Source organism: Poecilia mexicana, unplaced genomic scaffold (genome assembly GCF_051168715.1).
Source record: "Poecilia mexicana isolate PSO_F unplaced genomic scaffold, ASM5116871v1 scaffold_16, whole genome shotgun sequence".
Taxonomy (NCBI): domain Eukaryota; kingdom Metazoa; phylum Chordata; class Actinopteri; order Cyprinodontiformes; family Poeciliidae; genus Poecilia; species Poecilia mexicana.
The window spans coordinates 17,302,333-17,327,255 of record NW_028263385.1 but is presented as its reverse complement, the minus strand read 5'-3'; the positions used below and the strand labels follow the sequence as shown (position 1 = coordinate 17,327,255).

The 24,923-nt window shown below is 37.6% G+C and overlaps 2 protein-coding genes across 2 annotated transcripts in view; one reads left to right on the top strand and one right to left on the bottom strand.

Annotated features, from left to right (window-relative positions):
- mindy3 (MINDY lysine 48 deubiquitinase 3) overlaps nt 1-11,821 on the bottom strand; it is a 28,286-nt gene extending 16,465 nt beyond the window's left edge. Inside the window, exons 1-11 of the mRNA XM_014996010.2 lie at nt 11,691-11,821; nt 9,784-10,093; nt 9,419-9,498; nt 9,216-9,276; nt 8,919-9,125; nt 8,725-8,776; nt 7,859-7,973; nt 7,540-7,613; nt 7,197-7,276; nt 6,925-6,995; nt 5,584-5,664 (exon numbers count right to left, since the gene is read on the bottom strand). Coding sequence (XP_014851496.2) covers nt 5,584-5,664; nt 6,925-6,995; nt 7,197-7,276; nt 7,540-7,613; nt 7,859-7,973; nt 8,725-8,776; nt 8,919-9,125; nt 9,216-9,276; nt 9,419-9,498; nt 9,784-10,012 — 1,050 coding nt within the window. The 5' untranslated portion in view covers nt 10,013-10,093; nt 11,691-11,821. The remainder of the gene's footprint in view (nt 1-5,583; nt 5,665-6,924; nt 6,996-7,196; nt 7,277-7,539; nt 7,614-7,858; nt 7,974-8,724; nt 8,777-8,918; nt 9,126-9,215; nt 9,277-9,418; nt 9,499-9,783; nt 10,094-11,690) is intronic.
- A 717-nt stretch (nt 11,822-12,538) lies between these two features.
- The window catches only part of LOC106923121 (uncharacterized), a 31,891-nt gene continuing 19,506 nt past the window's right edge, over nt 12,539-24,923 (top strand). The window contains exons 1-8 of the mRNA XM_014996013.2: nt 12,539-12,754; nt 12,874-12,983; nt 13,063-13,209; nt 13,332-13,481; nt 16,913-17,022; nt 17,130-17,253; nt 19,085-19,177; nt 21,596-21,664. Of these exons, the coding sequence (XP_014851499.1) occupies nt 12,688-12,754; nt 12,874-12,983; nt 13,063-13,209; nt 13,332-13,481; nt 16,913-17,022; nt 17,130-17,253; nt 19,085-19,177; nt 21,596-21,664 (870 nt within the window). The 5' untranslated portion in view covers nt 12,539-12,687. The remainder of the gene's footprint in view (nt 12,755-12,873; nt 12,984-13,062; nt 13,210-13,331; nt 13,482-16,912; nt 17,023-17,129; nt 17,254-19,084; nt 19,178-21,595; nt 21,665-24,923) is intronic.

Sequence of the window (24,923 nt, the reverse complement as noted above, 5' to 3'; positions counted from 1 at the left end):
AAATTGACAAGCAAATGCAAGCACACACTGGCACACTAATGAAAAGCAATATTAAAGGTGAAATATTTACACAACTGAATCAAAATGGTTCTCACTTCACAAAGGATATTAAAACTTACTAAGCATCATCTTGTGTACTGCCAGACCAAAAACCGAAGTGACACTTAAATTATATAATTTTATAAACAAGGATTCAATTGTCCTCTGCTTATTATTGGATGTTATAATTAATCATATTTTTGCATTCAACTAGGAAGAACCTGTGCCTTCAAAAAAAAATGTTGTCACAGTATTGTAAATGGATAGTAAAAGGGCCAAACAGAGAAATGTAATAAGTTAGTGCAAACGGATGGATTGTTTTTAGGATAGCAAATGGACAGGCATGTATATATGTGTAGACATACAAGAGAATAACTGGATGGACGAAAGGACAGACATATGAATGGTGGAATGCATAAAACTTTTAGACAATGACACAGGCTACAGTTTGGAAAAATAAATGCATTTCAATAACCTTAAGCACCTTTTGAGATTGTATAAGAGCTTTATTTATTAGCCAAGAGATCTTGACTGGCTTACAACAGATTTGAAGTGCTGTTGACTGTCTAAGTTATCTTCCTTTGTTGTAATCTGGTTGGGTTTCCTGCATCATGGTCTGCTAGATAAAGTACAAAAGCTTGTCTGAAAGTAATTTGACCCTTTCAGCACTTGTGTCACTTCATGGAATGTCTGTGAATGGGTAAAACCTTCACCAGCATGTTTTTGGGGTTCTTCAAGCAGAGAAGATCTCTCACTCATCTAGTTTCCCCTTTCACTTTGTCTCTTGCCCTTGTTAGCTACCTTTTCCTGGGATAAGTAGGTACTCCAGTTTTGTAGTATTTCCTCCCTTTCTGCCCTCCACTTTTTGTTCATTCTTCCTTCTTCCTTTCAGACTTTATCTCCACATCAAGGTAGCTACTCCAGGTAAGACAGGTAGGCATAGCCTTTTACTAGAATTACACTTTCTTTCCCTCCTGTTCGCCTAAAGAGGTATTGTGTGTGCTGAGAGGCTGTGAGTGGACATGGAGTATATTTAAAGGTCTCAGTTTCAAAACAAAGCACAGGTCTTGGATAATGTCTCCAGTCTTGTTCAGAGCAGGTACAGATAGCCTTACTACAAGACAGATTGAGGAGAAGGTCAGCATGCAAGAGATTGCTATGTAAATGGGTCATTACTGTGTTTGCGCTTTATAGTTCTTAGTTCGTCTAAAAACTCGGGTCCTACAAAAGCATATGACCCACGCCATCACAAGAAATCACAAGAAACAATGGAAAGATGTTCTCCTGCCACATAATGAGTGTGCAGTTTCTGCTGGAGGTCTGTGGGTACGAGCATGAGCCTCGAGTGTGACAGACAGAACAAAACAGTGATTTATGAAGCCGTCTTCGATAACCAAAAGTGCGTCTCTGTGAAAAGAGATGAGACACCAGTGAGTAGTTGTATAACACACTGATGGCTCCTATAACACTGACAAATACCCAAGGGTGAACGAAGAATAAAGCAGCACGTACACACTTCCGATGACAACCCTTTATCCCATTACAATGACCTTTGGTCTGACCTGTCAAAGGTTATTAATGACTGTTAATGTACACCGCTTTGTTGTTTTGTGTTTACATATGACCCGCACCCACTGATCAAATGAACAAGGGAGCAATCCTGTTTAGAGGGAAAAAGATCCTTAAATGTGCCTGTGGTGTTCTATAGAAATCTTCCACTATCTTTTTATTGCATCTTTTAGGAATGATGTAATGGGTCAGGAGCAGTACTGGCAAGAATGGCATCGTAGACAAGCCTCTTATTCTGCACTCAATACATTTATATTCTCGTTTTAAGTAGAAAAATGTTCCATAAAATGAAACTAGGTTTTAAAGAATACCTATAAAACAGTTCTGTCCAGATTTGTCCCAATCTAAGATGGTCCAAAAGCCCTAAAAAGTCGAACATATCGCTGTGTCCCCGGGCCAGTCTTTTCTTCCAGTGGTTACATTGTAACAATGCAGGGAAGTTGCCCAGTCTCCAGGAAGTAGTTAGTTCCACATTTCAATTGCCGAAATCTATTGGGTTTCCTTCATAAATGAATACAAGTTGGTTGTGCATAGCAGCATATCATTCAATTATTTTCAAGGAAAACTTTATTTCTTCTCCGTCAGCCCACTTTCCTCTTTTTTACTAGCCTTTAAAAGACGTCTTGTGTGCAGACAGAGGTGGAAGTCTTAGAAGACAGAGAGCGCCATGGCGGCTGCTACCTCAAGTAAATCACTGACCCAGAGCACAAATACTGTACACAGAGTCACACAAACACACACATGCAAGTCCCAGGAGACGTTCGGATACAGCCTGTGAACCTCATCACTCAGTGAGGGTAGAGTAAAGACTGATGAGAAATGTCACAAGAGGATCCCCCTCCCCTAGGCCCCTTTCCTGAGTGACCACTGCAGTGCCCTTTTTAAGTGCATCCTTCCTCTCAACTTCCTTTCCTCCCCTTTTCATCCCATGAGGGACTAGTAAGGTAAAGAATAAGATTTGCAGGATGATCCTTCAGTTGGGCAGCCTAATCTCTAAAAACTGGAAGGGAAAGAAACTTAAAAAAAGTAGGCTGGTTTTCTGGAATATGACTGTTTTTTATCTTTCTCCTCTACCTACATACTAAGAACTCCAGTCAACTCCAATCACCAAATACCAATCTTTAAAAGGAAGGACCTGCTGATTCCGATTTTGGTCAATACCAATTTTTTAGTTTGAAATGCCGCAAATTATAGCGAGAAAGTCACTATTATTGTTAACTTTAACTACTATTGCTAACTGCAAATGTGCAGACATGATCTGGTGGGCCGGTCTATCCGTCAAACTTCTCTCATGGAAGAGCAGAAGAGGACAGTGGTTGATTTTTAAATGTTTTCTGAGGTAGAGGATGAGATTGGCTTTATATGCAAGCATTGGCCAATCACCGATTTCCCAAACTTAAGAAAAGCGGTGCCAATCATTTGACTGGCTGATAAATCAGTGTACTGCTTATTACAATCCAATATACAGTCACTATGGCTTTTTCTAGCACACAGACCAACCCTAATACAGGACATAGAATCTTGGCATGTGAAACAGAAATGGAAATATTTATTTTGTGTAGGCAGATTAAATAAAAAACAAAAATGCTATTAAGATAACAATTTAAAAGCCATGGTCAGACACTGACAATCGTTCAGGGTAATACAAATGAGAGGATTTGCTGGAGTTAAAAGCATTATAATTAGGTATGGTTTTGTTTTGTATAACAAAGAATAGATAATAAGCTTCAAATTAGCTTGAAAAAGATTTCCTTTTAAAGAGTCCAAATGAAACTTGTCAGGTTTACCAAAGTAGCTCCAACAAGTCTACTTTTCTCTCTTGTTGGTCTTTAGCTTGCGAAGCAGACTACTAGCATCAACATGTAGCCCTGTCTGTGTATCTTAGCCAGTTTTTGTGTGCATTTGTTGTGTGCTTTTGAATGAAACAAATGCATTCTGATGAAACTTTGGAATCACATCCCTTGGAATACACCAACCAGCTAAATCCGCGCACGCACGCACACCACTAAAGCTAATCAGGATTAAATTTCTTCTGCTCTGCTATGTGAATGTATATACATACAAACATATCTCCAGCCCCGGGGAGTTGTGTGAATCGGTAACTCATTAGCGCATACATGATTGGTTCATCACAGATCCAACATTTGATACACTAGGACTGCCGGGCAGAGCTTTAGCCATGTAACCGAGCTTTTAATCAATTTTATATTAAGAGCGTGTTGTAATGATAGAGAGAACTTCCTAGACCCTTGATTTAATTCACAATCTTTTGCTGTATATAGTTACAGTCTCACTGATGGGTGTGATAACCTGGTTTAGTACAAGATGAATGCATTCACACACACACACCTGTATAAGGAAACACACCTGACGGCACTCTCCTCAGGTGTCCCAACATTGCCTCAGCTGTAATATGGGTTTAACCAGTTACAGCATTTCTGGAACACTGAGTAGAAAAGGTCAGAAAAAGTCTAGATCTCGTGTTTTTTCAACCAGCTGGAGTTTTGTGTACCAAGAACACGGAGCTCTGCTACTGCAACAAGACAGTCCAGAAAGAGATTAAAAGCTGTAAAATTACAACAGTGAAGCAAAGTTTGTTAAAGTTGTACAACTTTAACTCGGTAAGTAAGTAATGATTTCGCAAGTTAATAAGCATAATTGCTACAACAGAATCATTGGTTAGTTTTATTACTGAAAACCACAGCATTTAAACATGGTATTTTCACAACAAGACTATGTTTCTGTCCACTGCCCCTGTAAAACTGGGATTCAACAGAAACCATTTTGGCTGTATTTCATCCCTCACATTTATTAGGTTTACAAACCAGCAGAAATCTTGTAAAGGGAGATGTAAAAAGAAATAAAAAAAAATCTCCATCAGTACACACACTATAGGATTAAGGTCAAAATCACTGTAGTGCATAATGCTGACGTGGCAGGAGGTGTTAACGACACAAACATTTAAGGAGATTCTAAGCATCACTAAAGCTGTGGCAGACTAAAGAGCCTTGTATTTTCTTTGGAACCTTTTAGCCTCTCAGCTTTCTCTGTTTTGACAAAACAGGCAGGACAGAGTAAGCCAGATGTCAGAAAAAAAAAAATAGACAGAGAGGGAGTAAATAAGCATAAACACACATACACACGCACACAGAGAATACAAAACAAAACATAAAACTTTATACTATTATTGTGGCTTCTAGCACAATTTGTGATGATGATTATGTGAATCGTTGGCCTCTACATCATCATATTCAATTATTTCCAGATATAAATTGCATACAAATACCCATTTCATTTTTAATCTGCATTTTTAAAATTGCTTTACTAAGAAAATACATTTTCCATGAAATACCTGTTTGCATGTTTTCAAAGGGTGCAAACACAGCAGAAAAGTTGTGTTCAGTTAAATACCTTTGTTAATGTGACCCTTGTGTTTGCAGCAAGTTTGTGATTTACACCACATTAATAGCCACACACTAATAGCACAAAATAATTTATTAAAATCACGTTATCGTCTCATTCTTGATTATCTATTTAGTCAAATATGAATGCTGAGAGTGTTTGAGACTAAACTCTACCAAGAAAAAAAAAATCTGGAACATCCATCCACTTTGTTATAATTGCCCTGACAGCAAAGGTAAACCTGGTGTCTTTTAGTGAAGCCAAGCAGACTTTTACATCATACAATAACAAATGTACTATTTAACTCTCTTCTTCCCGACTTGATACTTGATTGGTGACAATCCAACATGCAACACCTGCCATATAAGACAATCTCCTGTGTTCACATTCCTTCCCCCTCCATCTCTGCCTCACCTGTTTTTTTCATACACACTGATATTTGATCTACACAAAACTAAATCTGTTGAGCACATTCCTTATTTTAGTTTTTCTAACCTGCTGAGAAATATCTGCCTTGTGTTGCACACTCTGTCAGTGTGTGAAATATGTACTGGATGAGTGCACTCAACTTGCCTTGGTGAAAAATACAGAGAGATGCGTTTCACTGCCAAGAATCCAAATAGGGAACTTTGGAGATTTGAGGAATGTCCCGACCTAAAAGGAAAAAAAAAAAAAAAAAAAAAAAAGAAACAGCAAAAGGAATAGATTATAAAAGGAGAGAATCTATTTTTGGCAGGTACCACTATGATTTAGCATTTGCTTCTAATCAAACAAATGTTTTTATTAGAGAAATGAACTGACTGACTGAACAGAAAAGACACATTACAAAAATAAACTCCCCAAACACCATCAGGATTAAATTAAAAACCCATATTCACCAAAATGACCTTTTCCCTTGTTAGGATAACATGTATGTTGTGTATGAATGGGTACATGTGCACATTGTAAACGGGTTCATTCAGCCAATTTGAAGACTAGCTTCCATATTTTTATGATGGCTTTATTTCCCTTTTGCACATCCATACTGAAATTTTAGCTCTTTGTGACTTAAGTTGCAACAATATGTTAAAATCCCAAGATTCATGATCTCACAATCGTTTTAGATAATACTTTATTTATTTCGTGTAACTTGGATTTGCCTCAGTCAAAAAGCTTAAATATATAGCTGTATAGATGCCCTAAGTATTTCTTAGATTTTGAACACGATTTCCACCCACAGTAAATGTATTTTATTAGAATGATGTGCGACAAACCAACACGAAGAGAAATGGATAGGAAAAAGAGGTTTTTACAAATGAAAACTCTAAACAGTGTGGAATGAACACGTATTCAATCCCTCCAAGTCAAAACTCGAGTTCCAGTTCATTCCAGTTTGTAGAGACTTCCAAACTTTTTACCCATTCCTGCAAATCAGTTTGGATGGAGATGGTTTCAACAATTTTGAAGTCTTTGTTTGGGTGACTGAAGCTCCAAGGCAAACACATTCTTAAGCTGTTATGCAAAATCGACTTTTTTGAGTTCTATATCATGTTAAGATGTTATTTCCTCATCAAAGCCAGACTGTTGCTTTAATTCCTTCATGCATGTCAGAGAAATCCTTGAATGTCCCATGGCAGGAATTTGGTGAATTAAAGTGAGAAAGTATGTTGTGTCCTTTTGATTTGTTTGAACAGTTTACTTCTAAATCTTTTAAAACGTGTTGTAGTTTGTAACTTTTACTGGAAATATACCAGATCTCAGAGTAACATGAATCAAATGTCTATTTACTCGTAAGCTTTCGTGCTCAACTCAATTGTGTTCATCTTGAATTCTCGATCAAAAAAAGCAAAAACAAAAACACACGTTTTCAGCACACTTAGCAAGAGCTTGACAGTTTGCTTATACTCCTCATTTATCTTCTGCATGTGTCTGTACCTTGCAGTAGCGCAGTGACTCCATAAGCGTGAGGAAGCCAACAGATGCTTGTTTATGAATTCCATGCAACTCTACAAGAAATTAAACAGAATTAAAAAGAGAGGTGAAAATTGATATTAATGACGGAAGATTGAGTTATTTACTGTTAATATGTGAAGATATGAGACTAAAGCAATGGCTAATCTCAGAGAAATATGGTTAAGTCTAGGATTACTACTTGCTCCATGTGTTAATGAGATTTATTTTTCAATAACATCAGTGCCAGCTCTTACTCATGCCAGAGCATTCCCTGTCTCCATCCCATACATTAGAGACGGCATGGCCGGTTATAAGGAGGTTCACCAGGCTCTGACTGAACGAGAAAGGGACAAGGAAAAACAGTGTTTATATAAGAAAGAAAATCTGTTGTGCACATATGTGCTTTGCGAAGAAAATAAGGAGTGCTTTGCATAAGAACAAAAGAACAGCAAAGTCTTTAATTAGCGATAGAATTTTAATAAAAACAAAAATCCACTTTGTAATACTTGTGTTAATAATGTAAACTAAAACAGCTTTGAATAATAATCATTTTAAGTCAGCTTAATGCTGAAGAAACAAGAAGATGGATTTGTATACCTTCCATGACCATGTATAGGATCTATCAGGGGCTCTGTTGGGTCCTGGATTTCATTTCTAATATTCTCTATGCCCTGCAAAAAAAAAAAAAAAAAAAAAAAAGGAGCAAAAGAAAACATTTGTTGAACATTTAGAAATCTCTGCAACCTCCACATAAAGTTTGAACATTAACATACAGTATTTCTGAATAAGTATCCAAACGCAAAAACTTATATTCGATTTGTACCAAATTAACTTTATTTTTTAAAATCCCCTTAATCTCAGAAATCAGTATTTGAAATGACCATTTATCTCTCCCTGCTACATTTTTTCCCCTTACCTTAGTGAGGATGACAGAGTAAAGGAAAAGCAAAACCCCACAGCACCCCCTCCAGGACTGGTATAGAGACAGCACCTCCTCTCTGAGATCAGACACTGACAGGACAGTTAGCTTGCTGCAGGATAAAGGAGAGGTGGGGAAGTATAAATATGTGTAAAAATCTTAAGAAAATAACATGAAACAGCAAAAAGTAAATTCCAAGGGTGTCAGGTTGTAAAATGTCACAGGACATGGATTGTGTTTGCCAGTCCTTAATGTGTAAAGATAAAAAAATAAAAAATAAAAAAAAAATGACGCAAGACAAAACAGGACAAAGAAATATTAGACCGCTAGGGATTAGCGCTCCATCCTTCTCATCCTAATGCTCATTAAAAAAATACCAGTGAATCCGTCTGTCTTATTTAGCATGCACCTCTTTGCTTTGAGCAAGCTTTGCGTTTTGCTGACTGTAGTCTAAGCTGTCAGGGAGCTATGTGATGAAATTTCAATGTTTCTCACAGCAAGCTCAACCGTGCATATATTTAATTTGCTGGTGTGTCTTTAACAGACATCTTGTGTGTCAGATAAGCGCTCTTTCAACAAGGCAATCAATGAAAGCAGAGAGTTGGCAAATTGTAAGGAGAGTGAAATTGCAAGTTCACTTTAAAAGCCAAGACAGATAAATTGACACCTCCTTTTCATGCTCCTCATGCTTCCGAGAAAAATGCAGCAGAAAATCCTGCACTTTGGCAATTGTCCAACCTCATTGTTTGTTTTAAATCCCTCCCTCCAGAATATTCATCATTTTACCAGACTATATTGGGAAAAGTATTTATGATGAGAGGAAATATTGGTATGGTATTTGATAAAAAATAATCTTCACTTACTGAAGTACACTGTGAAATTGCTCAAAGCCAAGGTCCTCAGCAGCCAAAGCAGCTAGACACAAGAAAACACAATCACAGAAACCATCAAGGCAAAACGTCAGATTGTCAGAGTTAGTCTGTCAAACTTCAGTAAAATGTATTTAGTTGGGCAGCCAAAGATGCAGTCAGTGAGTGGGGGATGATACGAGACTAACTTGGCTGCTGTTCCTGTGGCGACTGACTGCTCTCTGGTCTTGGCATGTCCTGTGTTTGAGACTGTGTCTGGGTCTTAGAAAGCGTGCTAGTATGTGGGCTCTGTCCCTTGGCCCAGGTCACAAAACAGAACCCTGTGGAGGGGCTGGCACAGGCAGACTCGAGGATTTCACTCAGTGTTGAACACAGGGCCATCTTCTGCTCCTCTTCTAACGGAGACAAACGTGAAAATATCAATTGTTTTGGTTAGACATAAGGAAAACAGTAAAACCCAATAATCATCTTTTTAGGGAAGTTACCTGACATTTTTCTCCAGGTGGAACTTTCTCTGTTAAAAAGAATGTTCTTTAGAAGGAAAGCCTGCAAAGAAACACAAACTCAGTTTACAGCAACTGGAATTTTAGCTATATATCATGTTAGTTACGTATCTAATATTCAATGATCTTATCTTGTTGCCACTGAATGAGCTAATATTCAGGCTGTTGTGCAGTGAGAAACTTACTTGAACAGGTGCAATCACAGCACATGGTCCTCCTTCAAACTGCTTCAGAGCCGTTTGCTCATGTTCACTAAAAACAAAGCCTGTGAAAAGGGGAAGTCTTCATTCAACAGTGAGCCAATCATTCATCCTGTATACATATTAAGGCACACAATAAGCAAAATGTTGGCTGGATCTTTAGTAAAACAAGGATTGACAACAGACATATACATAAAAAATAAAAGAAGAAGATTTAAAATGTGCAAAATAGTTTGATCAACTCTAGGCTGTCTAGCCTGGCAGAAAGAGATATTCAAATGTTTGCCAATTTCTAAACAACTGAAAACACTGACATTAACTCACTGTGGTTATCACAACAAAAGCCCTACCTTGAGACCATCTTCGAAAGATCGAAGTGGAAACTCCTCCCCCTGTTGGTTTTCCCCAAACCAGATCAACCACCTCCTTATTTAACTCTGACATGATTGGCTTCAAATCCTTAGTAACGCCCTCTTCGGTCCAACCTTCATGCAGGGACGAGAGAGGCTGTTTGTTCTTAATGCAGTCTCTTCCAAATGGCAACACTCCACTTCCCAGGGCAGTCTGTACCTGTGGCATTAGCCACAACTTCTCTCTGTGGTCCAACTTCGTCTGAGCTCAGGGGCTGGCAGCAAAATGGAGCGTAGGTATGACATCAATCTGCCAGGCAACAGCACACAAACACAAATCCAGATTTGCCTTTGGTTAAGGTGACCTCAAGATCAGACAAAACAACTGTTATATTGAGTAACAGAAGAGCTTGGATTTTGTACAGTTGGACAGATATTCACAGATTTGTACTTTATTGATATTCTCAAACAAAGTGTTGTAAAGTACTGCTTCCCTCTAGTCAAAGTGAGCTATATAATGACCTAACTGATCACTGTACTAAACATTTACCAAACGGATATTTCTAGGCTTGTAGCAATTGCCACTTCTCCTTCATGTTTGACCAGCAGATTTTGCTTTTGGTAAATTATGATTTATTTTTCTAATATCCATCATAGTCACCTGAGTACATTTTATTTTAATTCAGTGATTTAAGTTAACAAAATTGACCATATGAGGGAAAGGCTTTCTGAAAAAAAAAAAGTTTTTTTTTTGTTTTGTTTTGTTTAAGCCAGAAAAGTCCTTTTCTGTCTTAATGACTTTTCTGCATGCCTGCAAAAAAGTAGCTTACGATGTTTGTTTTTTTCTTCCAAAAATAATCTTCCACCATGCATGGGAATACAAAATGTTCCACAAAAGATGGTGCCACTTTCTGATGAGATCAAGCTGTTTTCTTCAGTTTTCAAGTTACAGTTAATTAGTAGAACATTTTATTTATTCATTTATTTTTTCAAATAAAATAAGAAAAAGCATTAGATAAACTTGTTTTGTGAAATAATATTCTCTGTCACAGCTTTTAATTTTGAAAAATTATTCTACAGCAAGAAATGCGACTGTACACATTGAACACTGAAAAAGGTAGGTAATTGAAAAACCATTTGTTCAAAGAGAAATAATTTCTAAAAAGTGTTTTTAATTAAGGAAGGGTTTTACATTTCTGTATAACGGGTTTATAAACTGGACATATGTAAAGTATCCAATAATTTCAGCTTAATTATTGATAATTTCAGCTTAATTATTGATAATAATAATGTGGCTCTCATTATGTATCCTGTATTAATGATTGTACTGATTGTACTCCCTCCTACGTTGCAGTTGAAAAAAAGCTGCAAAACTTTTGAGCTTTTGTCGAAACTTGACATGAGCAGTGATGAATTATGAAGAAAAATTCAGAAACATTTTTGGGTATTTACTAATTGTACTACACAATTTAGCTTGGGAAGTGTTCTTGAATTACATTTCTAATGAAACATAAAAATTGCAAGCTGTATCATATACGCAATGATCGTACATATCACATTTAAGTATTTACAGAACCTGGCGCTAAGAGTTATTTGAACACTTGCTCGCTCTGCAGCCAAGCTAAAAGGCTAGCGGCTTCGTTAACGTCAGGTAGTTACAACGGATGATAAACAACGAAATATTTAACAACGAGCGAACAGCTCACTCTTTAACACAATATGGCGAAGCAAAAGTTAAAATATTAGGTAACTTTGCTTGGCACTATCAAGCACTAGCATTAACACCTTTCAGCTAACCGTACATTGCTTTATCATTAAATTTCTTGTCACTCCAGGGCGGCGGCAGATATAACGGTCGTGAGAGGCTGTAGTTTATCATTATTTCGACGTAAATATTCTACACTTACCTCAAAATAGACTCGAGTATTAGGGGGTCTGTATAGGCTGTATTTTGTTGAGCAATTTCACCGCCAGCCGCATTTCTGTCATTCGTTTATTTACAACAAATTGTAAAATGAAGAAAAAATGCTGCGTCCATTTGACGTATTATACCATTGGTTGAAATCGAGAAAGTTCCAGATGCGTCACAAGGCGTTGTCTTGACGTATTGCCCGATTGGCTCATCAGCTTGTCGATCAAGTTTAGCGCACCCTCAGAAATCGATTGGTAAATTTAAAACACAGTTTAAGACTTCATTTTTTTTTATTATAGCTTTCAGAATATTTATGCAACAACAAACATAACACTAGATCTGGACTATTTTACGTTTCTACTTGCTAAATTTTAAAAATGTATTCAGTATGATTGGTATTTTGTTCATTATCTCTCTCCGTAGCTGTGACTGTGGATGGGTTTCTTAACAATCAGCCGGTGAATGACATGGGTGGAAAAGATCGCAATGAGAAGAGTATTTTCCTTTTAAATATAGGGCAAATTATGCATATTTGTTTTAGCTAAAGGAGGTCAGAGGCAACCTGTCAAATCGATCCTGGATTATTATATCAACAGCCGTTAACAAAAAGCAAAAATTACATACAGTTTACCAGAGCTCACCTCCTGACGCATACATAGCCGGGTGGAAATCAAAATCTGCAGATCAAATAACTTTATTTAGAAATATGCTTAAATACCAATGACAGTGAAACCGAGCATGGCGGTTGAGATATGCACATGTCACGACAGATGCACTGTTTGAGATTGATTGTGTACAAACTACTCCTACACGGCGTCCCTATTGCCTCGTCAAGTCGCAAATGGGGCGCACCCAGCTTCAGCACTTACCGCATGCGTGTTGCATGCCGCCTACAGTTCAGTTCTTTAGCACGCGTGAAGTATATTTGGGAAAAGATTTTTTTATTAAGGGGCAAAATTCATTGTAAAGAGTAACGAACGTTATTTATCAGTATGGGAGGTCAGGCTAAGAACAAGAAGAAAAATAAACCCAAGAGGAAGGACAACCGTCAAAACAGGGGTCAGCTGTGCAGTGTTATTATTTTGTTTGTTTGTTATAGCCAATGTAAAATTTGTTCGTGCCATTCATCACTAAATGAGACACAACTTTTCATTCGCGCCTATGTTTCATTTCCACAGATGGAGGATTTGTTGATTTATCACCTCAAGAAAGGATGAAAGTAAGAATGCATGAGAAAGCCAAGAAGAAGACAGCTGAAAAGTACTCAGTACAACAACTACTAGAGAAGGTGCCTTTAAAAATGAAACGTATCACAGTAGAAAGTGTTTAGGTTTTATTCTGTACATTTACTTATCTTGTGTGTTCAGACTCAGGAGTACATGGACAGTTTTGACTTTGAGATGGCTGGCCTTTTCTGTCAGAGAGCTCTGGATGTGGACTCCAACAACCTACAAGCTCTTGACATGCTGGGACACATTTGCTCCGAATTAGGAGACATGCAGAAAGCTAAATCAATATCCTTTTGTGACTTTATTTTCCTTATACATTATCTACTGATTAGTCACTAAAGCATTGTGTATTTTGCTTATTCTGTCCTGAAATGGAAATAGTTTGGGCTTCCTTTACCAAGTCCTAAGTGTTTCTCCGTGCAATAGACCTGAGCCCGGATGTTGGTCACAGCAAATACATGTATCTGGGACAAATTCACACCGGCCAGGAGGCTGTGGACTACTACACAAGAGGAATACAGGTTCTTCTATCGGTTCTAGAGAAGCAGGAAACAGAGGTCAGTGAGAACAACTTCATACCCTTTGAACCTATCCACATTTGACCACAAGACAACTACAAGCTTTAATATATTTATATATTAATCACAATTATATAATTATATAATTGCCAAACAAAAATAAAATAATAAATTGTTTGTCACAATATTTTGGAAATAAAAAACAAACTTGTGGCACGCTTTTGTTTTCAACCCTTCTGATTGATGACTTTGCAGAAAAATCGTGTCCGGCTGTAACAGCTGTCACTTCTGTGTGTATATGTCTACCAGCTTTGCACAGCTAAAGACTACATTTTTTTTTTTTTTTTTGCAAATTCATCCTCACAAGAAAGCTCATACTAATATACTAAACAATTTTCATGTCTTGCCAGATTCTCAAGTACATTTAGGTCTGGCTTTTTAACAGATGAATATTCCTTGACCTCAAACAAGTGGGGTCTGACCACATGTGTGAAGTAAGGAATTCTCACAGAATGCTGCCGCCATCATATTTCACCATAAATATATTGTTTTTTGGGGATAGACAGTGCTACAGACAGTGTTGTACATATAAGAAAATATTCTAAATTGGTCTCATCTGACCAGAACACAGGTGTTTTTGTTTTGTTTTTTTTTCTCAGCTAAGGTAAATTTAGGCAACAAACTTGTGTTAATAAAAGCTTAACAATGATTACTAGCTAGACATTTTATTACAGTGAACCATTTGAGTCTTGGACTGCACCGTGGTTTGTTCTGTTGCTTTGTAGCAAGAAGGTCCTGTTTTTAAATCCTAGCCTGGGCTCTTGTCCATGGAGATGCATTTTCTCCCAGTGCATTATGGGGTTCTCTCATGGTCTTTGGACTTCCTCCCACAGTTCAGGCACATAACTATTAGGTTAAATTGTCTCTCTAAATTACCCCTCAGTTTGAGTGCGGGTGCATGGTTATTTGTCTTGTGTGTTGCCCTGTGACGAACTGGGGACCTTCCTAGGGTTGTCTAATGACCGCTGGAGATAGGAAGTAACACACCACAACCCTGCATGTACAAGCTTGTAAAAATGATGGATTGATTTTGAACGCTACAGTCTCTTTAATTGTATAATATTAATGTCCATTGCTAAGAAGATGCTTGTTTAGATTACAGGCTTCAGTAACTCCAGATGCAACAGATACCAAATGCAAATCCTGACCAGGCACTCGGTGGGGTGCGAATGCACGGCCGCGTTAACCGTTTCCGCGCGTGTCCCACGTCTCCCACATGTTGTCTGAAACTGCAAACTGTGGAGCTTTTTATTTTTTCAGTCATGACTTTTTCCTTGCCACTGTTGTGGAACGTCCAGATTTGAAGAGTACAACACTAAGAGATGTATCATTAAAAACAATCGGTAACACTTTATTTGCAGGGGTGTGCATAAGACTGACATGACACTGTCATAAACATGACATAACACCTGTCATGAACATAAAGAAGTTTTTATGATGTTTATGACAGTTGTCATGAAGTGTCATTTGGTAAATAATGACACTTTTAATGCAAAGTTGCTCTAAAAGTTGCATTGAAAGTCCATTAAAAGTGCCAACTTTGGATGATTTTGTAAATTATGATAATTTTATGCAAAGTTGGCATCTATGGAAACAACATTAATATTTATTCAACATTTCGTGCAAAGAATATAGAAATGACAAGGGGAGGAGTTGAAGCAGTTGATAAACCCGGTAACTTTTCAGCTGTTCTTCGTTAACGTGACATAAATAGGTTAGAATGATTTTCATTCAGTCAGGACTTTACGCTGACTCTAGCCACATGCATCACAGGTAGATTCTAGAAAAGCAATGATTAATGCCTGATTTTAAAATTAGTTAACTGGACTTGTAGCCATTATTTTGTGCCCAAGTGGCTGGACACCACACGGCCCAATCGAACCCGATCGAACCGTTATACCTAGGATTTCTGTCGGCTAATGTGTGATCTCAGGTTTTGAAAATGGGCCGACAGTCGGCCGACAACTCGTGTAGTGTGAGCTGGACATTACACTAAGGAAATGAGGAAGGGAGGGTCAGTGGAGAGCACCGGAGCTGAGCCTTTTTTCATTCAGTGTCATCAAGAGAAAGAAAAAAGGCAGGAAGAGACGATAAAGCCGATAATTAAAATGAGGTCGATAGGTTTAATTTATCTTGCGATAAATTGATTTATCGTTTATCGCGACAGGCCTAGTCTTATGCACACCCCTTCAAATAAAGTGTTACCAAAAAAATCTAATCCTGATGTTAAAGGTCTGCACAACCTTATGCCCTTGTTCTCCAACAATCTCAAACAAACTTCTATTGAATAATTATTTCTAAGGGAAATCTCTTTAATCTCTTCTGGATCTTGGGAATCAGAATTAAGGGGGCTGAATACAAATATATGCCCTACTTTTTGACATTTCTGCACTACTTTCACATAAACTCCCAATGAAATACATCAAATTCAGTAGTTGTAGTTGATAAAATGTGATTATCTGGAATGTATCTAAATAGACCCTATAATGATGCATCTTGTGTGTGTATTTTTAAGAGGAACGTTCTAAAAATTTCATTCTAGTTGAGATTTAAGACACTTCATGTTTTGATCAGAAGAGGGTGCTGTGGTCGAGAATAATCCTGTAAAGGATAGGTTCTATAAACGAGTTGCATGATAATGAAGGGTCTTCATGTGATCATCAGCTTTAGGAAGCACAAGCGTTGTGTTCCCTTCACCTAGAATTTTTACCTGTTTAATTAAAAATGTGTATTATTTCTTATAAAATAAACTGAATTTCTCGTTCACAATTAAAAGTCTGAACAATGGTGTGGACAAATGTGGGTTTTTTTTATTTTTTTATACGATTAACTAAAATCTTCTGGAGTCACTTGAAAAATCTTAAACACTGTGACAGAAAAGTGTGTTTTTCAAATCTTAAAAGTAGATAAAATAAATGCTGGAAAAAAAAAAGACTGTTTGGTATTTTGATGGAAAAAAAATGTTTAATAAGACTAAATTGTTCAAAACTCATTTTAGAAGTGAATTAGTTCTTAATTCAGTGGGTGTTTATGTCTTTCTTCAGATAATTACTAAAGTACAGATGTCTCCATTAAGACTGATGAACTAACAGAAAAAATCTCTGTGTTAAAATAAGTCATTCTGCAGAATGTGCATACGCTGTGCTGAACAAGAAGAGGGCATTTGGGGCTTTTTTGTTAGTTATTCATTTATAACTCAGATTTTTTTTTTCTGCTTGACACAACCATGTTTTCAGCATAAATGGCCTATTCAACTGAAGTTCCTCTGAGAGTGTAGACAAGTGTTTCCTAACGTTATGTAACTATTGATGTAAAAAAAAAAAACTTGCCTGTTCATTATGTTTTCAGTTTAAATACTTTATATGATAATCTCTAAATCAGGAAGTCGGCCTTGTGCTGCTCATCTGCAGGCTCAGGCTGGAGCCGCAGGAACGACGGATGAGAACGACGAGGTCCCTTCAAGGAAGGATGTCAGCGTGGCCTACTGCTCCCTGGCTGAGATCTACTTAACAGACCTCTGGTACCGGAACAGAACAACCTGCACTGCTGACACCCAGAAATACTCTCTCACGTTTTAGTCATTTCTGATAACTCCACATTTGGTCCTTTCCTCTTCTCCGATCGTAGCATGGAGGAGGGAGCCGCAGACAAGTGCCGAGAGTTCATTGAAAAGGCTTTACAGTATCACCATGACAACCCGGAGGCTCTCCAGCTTATGGCCAGTTACCTGTTTAGTACAGAGAGAAACCAGGTCAGTCCACTCACTCCAGATGAAGTATCGCCACATTAAAGCAGGAATCTGCCGAGTTAATTATTCTGAGCAGATTGAATTGTATGCCATTAATCAGCAGACGGACACTTACATTAACACGCACACACAGATGGGCAAAGCCAATAGGAATGTTAATTACTGGGCAGATCATTGAGGTCATGTAGTCAACTGATAAATTGGAAGAGATGAGGAAGCATGTTGGACTCAGTTTCGGAGAAAACTGCTACATCAACCTCACAGTTTGATCCTGGAAGAACATAGAGGATTTGTGCAAACTAAATGGACCCGTAATGATATTTATTGAAAGTAATATAGCAATAACCCAACCTCCTGCAGTGTGAGGTATTTAATAAATATATTATTTACTCATGAATAAGTGTTGTAAATGAATTGATTGTGAACATACATTATTGAAACAATGTCATTTGTGACTGAATATTTCTTTATACGTACATGAAAATATTGTGTTACATAGCTGAAACAGTATCTCTTGAAAATTTACTTTTATCATTTTTTTTTTTACTAAAAACCTACAAGTCCAATAAAACTCTTGTAAATATGCACTGCTCACGTTTTTCTGATTAGTGACAATTTCTGCTTTTCTTTGAGGCTTAATGTAACCCATCTGGTTACAGTTTTATTTTCAAAAGGTAGTTTTGCAACAAAGAGAAACAAAAATGTGCCTTAAGTCTTTCTATCTTTTGTAAATTAAAAAGAAAATTCAGGAACTGTATCGATCAGAGTATGCAAACTTAAACTTTATGGGGTTTATTTTCTGCTTTTTGATTCGATCATAGACCAAAAATTGTTAGTTATTAATTAGTTATTAATTGAGATGCATTCTGTGAATAAAAATGAAAAGAAAATCGCATTACTTTGATATCTTTTTAATATTTAAATGTGTTAACATATGCATTGATCTTATAGATTGAAACTAAAACATACTAAACATATTCTAAATCAATCAAACTCTTTATTTTTTGTTACATTGTAAGGAATAATCCATGATTATTTTACACCTAAGTGATGTAGGTGGCAAAACATTTTTATTCTTACTCCTAGAGAAACTGAAAGCTACAAGACATGCTAGAGAAACTGCATGTGTTGTAGCTTTTAAATTAGTGAAAACTAATCTTTAGTTACAGAAAACAGTCTTTCGTCTCCACCGCTGGCGAGGCACATTCCCATTTCGTTAATGTTTTGAAATCACAAACTCTTGACCGCAGCAGGAGGTTGATTAGTTATCACTGTGGGTTATCATGGGTTAAAATTACCAATAAAGATTAAAGAGGAGCATTTACATTATATCTTCCATCTGTGTCACGACGGATTCCTGCGAGTTAATGGAGTTTTAACGAAGCATGAAAGTAACATTTTAATTATTGCTCACGTAGCTTTTTCACTATGTTGTTTCATTTATCCGTGTCGAGAGCAGGAAACGGCCTTGAGCTCCAAATATGATCTAGATTCAACAGGTTTGAGTACGTTTTCAACAAGATCTCAAATCGTTCATCTTTAAATTGTTGGGAAGTAGTCAAGAGTTCAACCAATGCAGTACCAGATGAAGCCTTTAGGGGTCAGGCTTGCCCCAGTTTTTTTTCCCCAGACATCGTCAGACCAACATTTATTTATTTTTTAGCTAACTTACATTGATTATTATTTACAATAATTAAATTAAATCATAATAATTGGTCATTAATGTCTATGGGGTATCAATTAACCAGTGTGCAATACGAGAATATTTGCATTTGTTTATGTTTGTAGATTTTACACAATTTGTTCATCACATGGAATATCTATTTGGTTTTAGGAAGGGAAGGAATACCTGTTGAAAAGTGTTGGGATGTGGTTGCCTGCGCAGAAGCAAAGTGCAGCTTCCACCTCGACAGAAGAAGAAACACAGGTAAGCTTCTTTTCTGGTTGCTATTTCTCTCACTGCCACAAATAATATTCAGCTTATGAAATGCACTGATCAGAATTTTGTGGACAAGTTCAGATCTCTGGCTTTGATGTTAATCTTAACATTTTAAGTGTTAGGATTAACACAGCCTTCAAGATAAAAAATGCATTATCACAGAGGCCACTTTTTAATGTAACTTTAGCATCTTTACTTTTTTTTATTATTATTAGCAGTCAGAACTTTTGGGGCCCTTAGCAGGCGGCGGTGACTCGGGGAGTAGAGCAGGTGGCCACGGCCCCAGAAGCTCCCCATTCGAATCCTGTTCCTACCTGGGAATAATCAGGGATTTGCGTAGGGAATGGCGTTCGGTCTTTAAAAAAAATCTGCCAAGTCTGTGTGGAGGCAGCTGCCGTACTGTGGCAATCCCTTAGAGGGAAGTGCCGAAAGGACAACAGCATCACTTAGCACACTTAGCCTTACAGAAACTCTAGTTTATTCCCTGGACAATGCAGTCGTTTAGCTTAACTCTAAGGTTTCCAAAAGCTGCCAAACCTTTCAAATCCAATATCTTTCATAGCACCAGAAGTTTAAAAGCTCAAAATAATAAACTAGAGGAATTTTGCTTCACTCTTAACCTCTTCAAACCTGTCTCAATAATCTCCATGTTCCTCTGAACTTTATTATCAGCAGCAGCCACACTAAAGAGTGTTGCTGTTGGCAGCGGTGTAAGGAAATCTAAATTTTGCATCATTATTGGTGTGCGTATTGCGATGGCTCTAATTATTATTTCTACAAGACAACATAAATCTTCCGATAGAATCTTTCACTCATTCATTAACTTTTTGCTTTCATTCTGGGGATGTTTCAAAGTTGGAAAGTTTACATAGGAATTAAATTGAATTAATTAGAATAACAAGGAATAGACCTATAATTTAAACATGCATGTTTGTCCCTTAGCAAGAGCTTATACATTGTAGCATAACTTTACTAAGCTAATTTTATGCAAGTAAAGCTCAGAGTATCTATGCTATTGCCTCATCACATGAACATTTCACACTGCTTTATGCATGAGTATTGGACTGTGCATTCCTAAAAACTTGGACTTTTGAGGCCCCATATTTCACCTCAGTGCAGAAGTCTATTGAAGTCACAGAAATATGCACCACCAGTGACATGAAGTGATGAAGGTTTGGTGATGTTAAATATATTGAATGCAAAGTGTGCTTAACTTTAATTTTGCATGCATATCTGCCCATAGAAAAACAATTTTTTGTATCTTATAGAGTACCCCTCCCCTTTTGTCTTCTCCACTCCATCAAACTAGCAATTAGCAAACACCTGGTGGAACTGCAAGTCTGCTGAGCTTATCATAGAAATTATTTATCTGTGCAACGCTCCTAAGAACAGCTTTAGACCCAATAATGGAGGTGAAATGATGAGACGCTGAAGGCAGAGTGCCGGAAAGAGTAGGAGCTTCTTGAAGAGCGAGGTTTAAATCGGAGGTTTTCACCCCCAACTTAAGCTTACTCCCATCTACTTGTGTCTGTTTTGGATAATCTAAAACCAGGAGGTTAATCCATAAGATGACCACAAACAGCTTTGTCTTTACTCAATGTTTAAAAACAAATCCAGATATTTAAACTTTTTATCACATAAAGTATTAAAACTGGTAATGGTTTTATCCCCGTTTGTCCTTGCAGTCTTCGGGTGCTGTCTTAACTGAGCTCCTGACTCGCTGTTTAAGCTGGAAAACTGGCGGTATTCTGTCACCATCCAATTTTATTGCCGCATATTTATTCAGGGTTATTTCAAAAAGCCTTTTTAAACCAGTCTGGCTGTCACAGTGTGCTTTGCAGCGGACGTTAAGGACATCAGCAGAGATAAAAAAAATAAAAAATAGAAAAAAGTAGGAGATAATGAACTGGCGAACATTAAAAAAATCAAAAAGATGAGACAAGCCCTTCACAAACGTGTGCTGTTAAGTCAAAGTGCGTGAAAAAAAAAACTGATATGAAAGGCAGCACCAGGAGTCACTCTAATGGGGAAAAACAATGGCTGCAGTGCTAGATATTAATATCTCCACATAAATTATATAAGGGTTCATTAAAAAAAAAAAAGAATAATGTGATACAGGAAAGGGTTTTGTGATGATTTGGTAGAACAAACCCCCCTGTGACTCCACAGTTATGACTCTTATCTTCACCTGCAGGTTGATCCGAACTCAGCCTGCTGACACTTTGACTGAGATTAACAGCCATGCAGCTGCGGAGCATTTTGCAGCCTGAAATTGGATCGTGTTATTATCAGACAAAGGAAGGAAGAACTCTGTTTGATTTTTCTCGTGTAAACACTCCTCCAAAGGTGGTCACATTCGTCCTTTATTATTATTTTCAGGTTTTTTTTCTTTTTCTCTTCCTCCAGAATGAAATCCCTCTGTACGAGTCTCGCATCACCACAGCCAAACTGCTTATCGAGTCAGAGGAGTATGAGGTAATGTGTTTGCAGTGTGTTGTGCTTGCACGCTCTGTTTTGGCCAGTCGGTACGTGATCCGCAGCAGGAGGCCGGCCTGGCATTTCTTTATGTGTGTATGTGTGCTTTTCTTTCTGCTGAATAGCGCTGGAGGTGGGAAGGCCATGCCTGGTCTTTATGCCCTTCAGAGTTTAGTGTCAATAATTGAAGAGTGGTATTTACAGAGACGGGCTGGGGGAGGATGGGGAGGATGGAGAGGGGAGCTGCAGGAGGGAGGTGACGGAGGAGAAGAAATGGAGGGGAAAAAAAATCACAATGAACCTCTGTTTTGATGAATTGCTGCCATATCTTTGAAACAGCACACTCATCTGCTAAATCACTCATCAATTTCCAGTTTAAATGGCCTCAATTTCAGTGGCTCGCTGCCTTCAGTTCGGTACTGAACCTCCTAACAATCATTAACGCTTGAAGTCATTTTCTATGATTACTGCCACACCAACAGCAGTGTAGCAATTTTCTGTTGTGATCCAATGATTAATTTCTAGTCAATCTTGTTGGGTGGTTTATGGTTATTACTGACAGGAAATGAGCACAGTGTCCCTTTTTTTTTTAAAGTTTTTTTTTTTTTTTACTCTTCCACCCAAACATCTCAGCTGCAGTTTCATCTCTCTGTGTGTGTGGGAGTGGAAGTGGGAGTGGGAGATGTGCTGTCAGGTGCATCAGTGAAATGACAGCGTTTCAGTCCATAGTTTCTGACATGTCATTTGTCTTCATCCTCCTGTTGGTGTCATCAAGCCTGAAACCTGAGCCTGGGCTGTGCTCAGAGCTCTATAATGTCACATAATTTACCATATATGCCAACATGGGTATGTACCCCAAGAGAGTGTATTGTTCAGCCAAATTAGTCTTTGGCCACCAGAAGTCTGACACTTTTTGAAGTTAGTTGAGCTTTATGTCCTTTCAGGAGTCAAGTCCCAGACTCGATTTGGACGAATTAGGAGGGAACACGCTTTCTCATTGGTTCATGTTTTTGCTGTGCAACATGTAGATGTGCTTTTATTAAAGCGTTCATACACAGCCTGGAACAGTATAGATTTTACTTCAAGTATGAAAAAATGTTTGTATTTCCATTCACCTTTGTATATCTGTTTTCCTCTGTTTTTAATCCCATCCGTGTCCATCCATCTATCTGTCAGTCCAGTTTGATCTGCTTGTCCATTCCTCCATCCACCCCTTGTTCTATTTGTTGGTTTATTTAATGCATCTGCATGTTATCCTTCCATCTATGTTATAGCTTCTTTTTTTCCCCGTATTTTTTTCAGTTTGTAATAACTGTTTCCTTCTGGTCTAAAATCTGATTGGTTCTCCAATCTTCAGATATAGTGATGAAGACCTAAATCTAAGTTTCCTCTTCTTTAAATGCAAATAAGCTGCAACAACCTTTTGGCTTATGCTCAATATTACTGATGTTGTTTAGTCTGAAAATCATGTTTTACTATCAATTTTTGGCTCATAAATAGACTTGTTTAAAAACAAAACCTGCATATTCTGGCTTGTGCCACATCATCTCTGCCTGTGCAATATATTTTCTTGTTAGTAAGTTAGGGGAGAAATGTGTTTTTGTATTGCACGCTAGTGACAGATTCAATCTCCAAAAATGATTTTTTTTCCCCCCTTGTCTGTTGGTGTCAGACAGCACATCATCAGCTGTGAACTCTTCAGTGGATGACAGTTTAAACAAGAAGCTAACACACCACCGACCTTTGCCCCAGTAAAATAACACCTCTTCTCCCATTACCTTTAAGGCTGTACACTGCCTCGTCAAGAGGGAACTAAACAGAAAAAAAAAAACAGAAAACAATCCACCAAATAGGTAAAAAAAAACGTCCCGCTTATAATACAAGTGCTTTGATCCAATTCTATAATTTAATTAAAATGTGAAACTTGTGTAATGTGTACACTTACTACAGAGTGACATATTTCAAGCCCTTATTTGCTTATTTTCATGAGTATTGGTTGGAGCTAATGAACACCCTAAATTTAATCCCTTAACTGGCAGTACCAAAATCACCAAAAACACCTGAAAAGATATACCCAAATTAAATCAGCTGCTGTTCTTGAACAATTTGGAGTATATGTAGATGACAAGCTAAATTTTCTAATTTTGCAGTCAAAAATACTTTAACTGTAAGTAGTTTGTAGCTATTATGTTTATAACACAAAAGAAATTGAAAAACTTTCCTTCAGCCAGATTTTTCATTTTTATTTCTTGTAAATACACATTGAGTATTGAATGTATTGACTGGAAAATACAATAAATTTTTAGCATAAAGTATTCTACTCATGTATTTCAAAATTGATCAAAATAGCACAAAAGAAATATCATTTTGGACTTGTTTATTTATGAGGATGTACAGGTGTTGTCCAAGTGTGCCATTTGGAGTCTCCATTTGGCGTCTCCAAATGGTACACTTGGACAACACATGATATACAAACTTCAAATGACTCTAGCTCCCCAGTGCTTCAACATACAACCATCAATGAGTTTATTCATGAGGATGTACAGGTGTTGTCCAAGTGTGCCATTTGGAGTCTCCATTTGGCGTCTCCAAATGGTACACTTGGACAACACATGATATACAAACTTCAAATGACTCCAGCTCCCCAGTGCTTCAACATACAACCATCAATGAGGCTCTAATGAAAGATAATGACCAGAAAAATCCTCTGGTAGACACATTATCGTGGAAATTACTTGTATAAATAAAATAGCATATCTGTCAAGTTTTGGATTTGAGAATACGGAAAACTTTTAGCAGGTTGCTGCCACCATGAGAGCGGGGGAGGGACGGAGGTGGTTAGTGTACAGTCAGACCTCCTCCCCCCTCTTGCAATACGCTACCACAACCCCCCACCCCTCACTCTAGCGGTATGGTGACCCCCCCACAATCCCCTGCACTCTAGCAGTGAAACACTAGTGTACGTGACATCAATGGAGTGTGGCAATGAGACGGTCCACCTGGCTCTGCTGAGATGTTGAGCATAAGTTACTATAATAGCAACCTTCATCTCATCTGCATTTTTGGGTATTCTGTCTCTCATCATCTGTACTATATCTTATAGACTCTAGGGCAGTGGTTCTTAACCTTTTCTGAGGTACCTCAGAAAAGGTTAAGAATTGGTAGGTTTCATATGTGCATATGAAACCTACCAGTTTCATATGCACATTCACTGAACCCTTCTGTAGTGATAAATAAAATATGATTCCCCCCCCCCCCA